The 6833-nt window shown below is 43.9% G+C and overlaps 1 protein-coding gene across 1 annotated transcript in view; it reads left to right on the top strand.

The window, feature by feature from the left end:
* The window catches only part of RHBDL3 (rhomboid, veinlet-like 3 (Drosophila)), a 23174-nt gene extending 20732 nt beyond the window's left edge, over nt 1–2442 (top strand). The window contains exons 7-8 of the mRNA XM_010080028.1: nt 1404–1464; nt 2171–2442. Coding sequence (XP_010078330.1) covers nt 1404–1464; nt 2171–2442 — 333 coding nt within the window. The remainder of the gene's footprint in view (nt 1–1403; nt 1465–2170) is intronic.
* The last annotated feature ends 4391 nt before the right edge of the window (nt 2443–6833 follow it).

Genomic DNA, 6833 nt, shown 5'->3' with positions numbered 1-6833 from the left:
TCCTGCTTGTAAAAATAAATATTATTGGAATTAAATTCATAAAATAACCAACAAGGGCAAGCAATAAAGTGTGTCACCCTAAGGAACAGAGTGAGGAGTTCAAAACAGCTACATGGAAATGAAAACTGAAGGAAGCAGAACGGTATTAATCAGCATGAGTTCAGAGCCTTCCGACTGGGTTAGGTGTCTCTGTGGAGAGAGAAAATGAGTTCCTTATTTTGTGGAAGCTGCATTTTTGCATTCACAGAAGTGATTTACAGACAGATCCTACATAAAACTTGAATATATTCTGATATGTGTAGTAGAACATTTCTTCAGCAGGCTGAAAAATCACTGGGTGCCATTAAAGTTAATCTGAAGAATTTACGAGCTTTTTTTATTCCTTTGGTGTGATGAACAGGGAGTTTGTCACCAGGCTAGCTTGGTATCTCATACTGCTTTCAACAGGCAAAATTTCATTTAGTGACTTAATAAGAATAGTAACAGTGTTGTGATACATCTGAGTTTCCCAGAACATGATCTCTTTTTCTGCTTGGAAATTTTGTGCAAGTGGAAAAGGAGGAATTTAAACATTTCTCCCAGGATTTCTGACTATCATTCAGAGATCCTTATTCCACTATATTGATTAATGACCAAGCCTGAAGACAGAGGAGGCCAAATCCAGGCGTTCTTATGGCACTGTTTCCTTGGTATGACTTAATTGCAGTCTTTATTATTTGTGTGTGCTCTGAGTTGCAAATCAAACAAAAAAACCCCAAAGATCTGAGCTGCAGAATTTCAGGGAGCCTGAGGTACAGGCAGTAGCACTGGAAAAGCACAGTAGGGTTTGAATGCACTTAGCAATTGCCAGACAGGTGACAATGCTGGGCCTCCAAGTGAACCATGATGAGCTGTGTGATGGTAACCAGAGTGATCCTTGTGTTCAATGCTAGGTACTCCTTAATGTAACTTTATTTGTTGTGACCTAATACAACAGGGTTTTGCAGGGTAGGTAAATTCAAATATTTTCAGAAGTCAGAATTTAAGGTGAAACATCATACTAACATGTTAAAAATTAGTCCATCTGAAGAATAGAGTGTTGCAAGACCACCCAAGGACCACGCCACACCAGCTGGATCTCAGGCAAGGAAAGTCAGTAAGACTGTCAGGCAAAGAAGTCACGGACTGTCCATAACTTGGACATGTCTGCAATATATCCTTCATGTTTATGTCCTCTGGGATTGACAGAGCTGTGTTTGGTGCGGTGAATGGAGAGTTCACAGGCAGGTGGTAAAGGCAGTGAAAGGGGTTTGTTTCAAGGAATGGCCACGGTCATCCTTGATGCTCTTCTAGTGCAGATCTGAATGTAAAATCCCTCCAGGTTTGCATGCAGCATCACTTTGTTTTCCTTGTCTCTTTTCCAGAACTGGTCAGGAATGAAGTGCCAATTCAAACTGCTGCGCATGGCTGTTGCCTTGGTCTGTAGTAAGTATCATGCAATACTTGGCACACATGCAGTCATGTTTTTGTTTGTCCTTGTCATAAGATTTCATGCTGATTCAGAGAGTTTTGACTTTGCAGCAGTTTTGGTAGGAACTTGCACTTGGGCCTTCTGGTAACAGAAACCACATCACTCTCAAATGCAGATTTTGGCTTTCAACACAAGCATTTGTAAATGAGGATTTGTTGTTAGCCAGCATCTGTAGCTTGTGGCATTTGTGAAGATCAGAAGACTTTAATGTTTTATCTTTGAATTCACAAGCAAGCAATACTTTCATAATGATAATACTTCAGTTTCCTAGAGCACTTCCTATTTGGAAAGCAACAGCATTATATACAAATTAATGAATTATCTTCCAGCCATATCCCTAGGGTGGCACGATAAGGGAAACTAGGCCATGTATTCATCACAGACAATTGTCTTTAAATTGTATAAATTTTTTGGTATAAATTTTGGAAGGCCCCCACCTGTCTACACTGCCACAAACCCAAACCACTTGCCAGCCACTGGGGAGACCTCATGTCTGTGTACCACAACCTTTGCATGGCCATGGCCTCCCAGCTTCCCTGTGCTCATCGTACAAGGCATTTTCTCCCTCTCCAACTCTTCAGGGATGCAGCTCTGCCTGCAAGATGGACTAAAGAAAGGAGAGACCTAGACAATTAATTTATTTTTCCTTCTTTTTTCCAGTGAGCTTTGAATTTGGAAGAGCCGTGTGGCTGCGATTCCACCCCTCCGCTTACCCACCGTGCCCCCACCCCAGCTTCATGGCTCACCTGGGAGGGGTGATGGTTGGAATTACCCTTGGTGTCATCATCCTGAGGAACTATGAGCAGAGACTCCAAAATCAGACTTTATGGTGGATTTTCCTTTCTATTTATGTCATTTTTGTCTTGTTTGCCATATTCTGGAACATTTTTGCCTACAGCCTGTTGGATCTAAAGCTACCTCCCCCTCCTTGAAAACATGAGACAGAAAACTTGAGAGCGGAAGTAATCTGTCAGCTATGTTAAATGGATGAAGACGGAGGATCTATTTTTATATTTAACTTAGGGGAGGATGATTCTTTGGAACACAACTGTGTGCTGGAGGAGATGGTTAAAGATCTCACAAAAGAACAGGCTGATCAGTTTGTTCACAAATCTAGCAGGTACTGTAATGCTGGCTGGCCTGGACCCCGCAGTTTCTCCGCTGCCAGGGCTCCTGTTGGGTGGCTTGTACAGGGCACTTATCACTTGGTTTGTTAGCACACATCAATATTTTGTATGAGATATTTGTATTTTCCGGGTCAGTGCTGGAATTATGGCCAGTTGTTGAACGAATCTCCTCAGTGTTACTGACCACTAGAAGGGAAAAAGAGCAGGCGCTTACTAATTCGAGACTCGCGTGGTACTCGCACGGCAGCTTGGGTTTGGTTTCTGTGGACACATCTGTCCAGCCATACCAGTGCCACTGTCTAATTACTTGAATGGTTCCTAAGATATTTTAGCCTACGGTGAAACCTGTCTTATGCACCTTTCAAAGGAATCAGCAGAACTTGATCACCCAGAGTGATGGAGACTGGTCTTCAACTACAGGTCAAATGAAATTGCACTATAAACCTTGGGGACTCTTAAGAGTGTTGTGGACACCCAGCCAGAGGTGACTTTTACTGTGCATGTTTCACTTGATTTTAATTATCTTTTTTTCCCCCCAGCCTGCTGTGGCTAGAGGGTTTGGCTGAGGTTTCTTTTTTGAGAGGTGGAGAAAAGGAGGGCAAATGTTCAATTGTGTTTTTTATCAGGTGACAATCAGGTGCTGTTTTCTTCTCACTTTATTTCTGGCCACGTTGATCCAACACCTGGCTTGCAGTGAGCTCCTAGAAAGGATCTCAACTCTTCCAGCAGGTTCTTAGTAGAAAAGTGGGACCAGGATCACCTCTAGCAGTGCAGGATGGGAACTGTCTGATCTTTACAGCCATACAGTCCATTTGCGGCCAAATCTGTCTGTCCACTGGAGTCAGTGGAGCCAAATCAGGTTGTGTGTAGCACTGGTTTCCCCCTGAAGTGGAAGAGGTGTTACTGTGCTACAGTGATCATCGTGAAACTGATAAAACTGGTTTTAAAGTGACTGCTAAATTCTGAGGGTGCCTCTTCCCGAGGCAGTGGATGCTCAGGGGCTCCAAGCAACAGTTAGCTGCAATGATGCCTTTTTCTTTAACATTGCTAAAACCTGGGCTTGACCAATCTGTGACTGGTCTGTAGCACAGTCCATACGGCTGCCTGCACAGACCTGGGGACCAGACTGGAACATCTAGAGCACGAGGTACACTTCTCTGTAAGGTGCTTATGTTATTTTTCCTCTTGCTTTAGAGAGCTGCCAAACTACAGCCCAGGAGTGTGGATGCCCTCCTTCTCTCTGCCCTTTACCCACCTAGTTTGATGGCCTGGATAAAGCAGCCATAGGGGTCTCTCTAGACTAGCTCGTTTCTTCCTTTTTTCTGCTTGCATACTGGTGCCCAGGCACTAGCCACCAGAGCCTTCCGCAGCACACCTCATGGGCACTGTAGCAGTTGGGTTTGTGCTGTAACCAAATGTCTATCGTGGGCTTTATTCTCAGTGCTGCCAGAGGATACCACAAGCTGGTAGGAGTCTGTCTTTCTAGAGGGGACATTCACAAGTGCTTATCAGCTGCACCTTTCTTTGCCTCTTATGGGAAAAATCTCTCTGGTCTGAAAGGGTGAAGTTCTGCTCCCACAGTATGCGCTAGTAAAACTCCTGATGCCTCGGGGAAAGGGAGGGGGGAGAAAATATGTGTTCCTACATCCTGGAATGAGCCTTGCCTGCAAAAGAAACATTTTTTGCCATCTTTGAGCACAGGAATGGGATCTTGAAGGGGAACTGCACCTTTGTTGTTCTGCATGGCTAATACATTGCTCATGGGCCCTCAGCTCAAGGAACAAGAGGAAGGGATGAGGGTCAGAGCTCTTCATTTTGGAGAAGGGCATTGGTTCCCCATGCCATTGTACCTCTGCAGTTTGGGTCCAGATCAAAGCGGTCACAAGAGTTTACATGCATTGTTTCAGGTGCTGGCCCAGTGAGCTTCTGAGCGGTGGAGATCATCTCCCTGGGGAGAAGCAGGCAAGCAGAAGAGTGGGGAGCTAGGAGAGCACTGACAGAAGCATGGTTAACACGTAAGGAGGACATTCCTTTCCTCACCTACTGCTAAGCCTTTCTGATTACAGATGCCTTTAAAACAGAGGTGAGCAGAAATGGGAGTTCCCCTGGAAGTTTTAGGAAGGCTGAAAATTCTGGTAGAAAATTTAATTCACAAGAAAACCTAGATTATTTTGCCTATAATTTATCAGAATACAGTATGCACCAATTGACTTTTATTTCTAGTTTTTCAACTGATTGTTGTGGGTGAAGAATTGTTGCTCATCAGAGCAGAAATCTCTCCCCATACGTAGAGCAGGCTGTACACAGAGCCTGTTGTCTGCTAACAATCTATCAGCTCATGGAATCAGGAGCAGTGCAAAGTGCTTAAGCTTTTAAAAAATTTTTTAATAATTAAAATTACACCGTGAAAACTTATTATGTCTTTACGGAGTATCAGGAAATCTACTTATGTTATTTTCTGATGCACCCAGGAGTGCCACAGTGCTGCAGCACCAGAGAGCTAATAGCAGACAGCTTTTCTTTTACCTCCAGATGTCCTTGAAGCTGCTGGCTTATGTCAGAGTTGTAATATTCTCCATCCTGTTTCCGACTTGTCACAGTCAGCAATGTGTTCCTGAAGGAGCCATCCACGGAGGGACTGCTTTGGTGATTGTTCTGGTTTTATTTCGGCTGCTGCCAGGATTTTACATCAGTCGGATAAAATGTACGTCTACTGAACCTTGCGGATGTGCAGTGCTAGAGCAAAAGGCAAGGACTGTTACCAACGTACAAACTTGAACAATGCATTTTAGAGGAAGTTATTTTATGCTTGTGTCCTTAAGTGAGGATACATCACCTGGGAAAACAAACAAACAAACAAAACTTTTCTGTTCTGGACTTCCCATTTAGAAAGTACATTGCAGCACTGGTCCAGCGCAGATGGGTGTCGGGAGCAGAAATGCAGAGTCAGGGATCCTGGGGTGCTCCTCCGGGGACACCTGCCGGCAGCACAGCTGGGGCCGGCTCCGAGCCTCTTGCTGATGATCCCTTATCCCAGAGGAGAGATGGGAGAAGTGGCTCAGACAGCTGTGGAGAGGAAGAAGGAGGAGGAGGAGAACCAGGTAGATCAAAGTCCACTGGGCTTGGAAATTGCACCTTTTATTCCTAGATGCTTGGAGGCAGGCAGAGATTAATTTTGCACACATCAGTAATAATATAGGAAGGAGGAGAAGGGAGGGTGGGGGGGAGGGGGGGGGGGGGTTACCAGAAGCAATCTCAATGAGGAGTAGAGGAGTCAAACATGCTGATGAATTTACTTTTGCTGAGTTTGTAAGACAACATCTCATGTCACTTTTCCCCCATAATTTGATGAAGAATCTTAGCACTTACGTGGCGTATTGTGATTCTTCACTACTTGCTCCTTTTGCAGTAGGAAGAGTTTTATCAATGGGGAAGGGGGAGGCCAGAGAAATTATCCTTGTCTGAGGTTGCTGGACCAGAAATAAAGCTCAGGGATTGTGTGTCCCAAGACTTTGTTCCTTCTGATGGATGGTACTGCCCATACGTTTTAAATCAGAGTAGATCAATTTGAACTGGGGTATGAAGGATGGAATCTGACACATTTAGAGCTGGTATTAAAATAACAGCTATCTGCTGACCTCACAAGACAGCTGCTGTTTTGTGCCAATATTTAGTCTCACAGGATCGTGGGTAGGACTTTCACACGTACTTCAGTGAGTAATGAGCTCAAAGCCTATCTGTTTACATAAATCCAAGCTCAGCTCAGTTGCTTTGGAAACCCCATCCACTGGCTTTACCTGAAGTGGAACTGGAGAAGCAGTTCAACACCAGCAACCTCTGGAGGCAAATCGGGTTCTAGAGAACAAAGGCCAGCACCTCTGGAGTTTTAGCCTCTTTGAATTTTGCTGCTGTTCTGTTTCTTTTATAGTAGAGGCAGCTCTGCAGGGCTCTGTGATACAAGTCAAAAATTCCTTCTGCAATCACTGATGCTGAGAGCTGGTTATAAAGGAAAACAGTGAATTTTGCATCTCTACAAAGAAAGAATCACACATAAGACAGAAACCAAGCTTGTTAAAAGGTAAATGTATTTTTAATGTCATCATTAATCATTGGCTTTTAATTGGAAAAGGCTTTCTAATGAGGTATTTCTGAAATGCCAGTAGTGGTACAGAAAATTTATATTTCAGGGTACTTTA

This window comes from Pterocles gutturalis, unplaced genomic scaffold (assembly GCF_000699245.1).
Source record: "Pterocles gutturalis isolate BGI_N339 unplaced genomic scaffold, ASM69924v1 scaffold47199, whole genome shotgun sequence".
NCBI classification, from domain to species: Eukaryota; Metazoa; Chordata; class Aves; order Pterocliformes; family Pteroclidae; genus Pterocles; species Pterocles gutturalis.
This window is presented reverse-complemented; position numbering and strand designations above follow the sequence as displayed.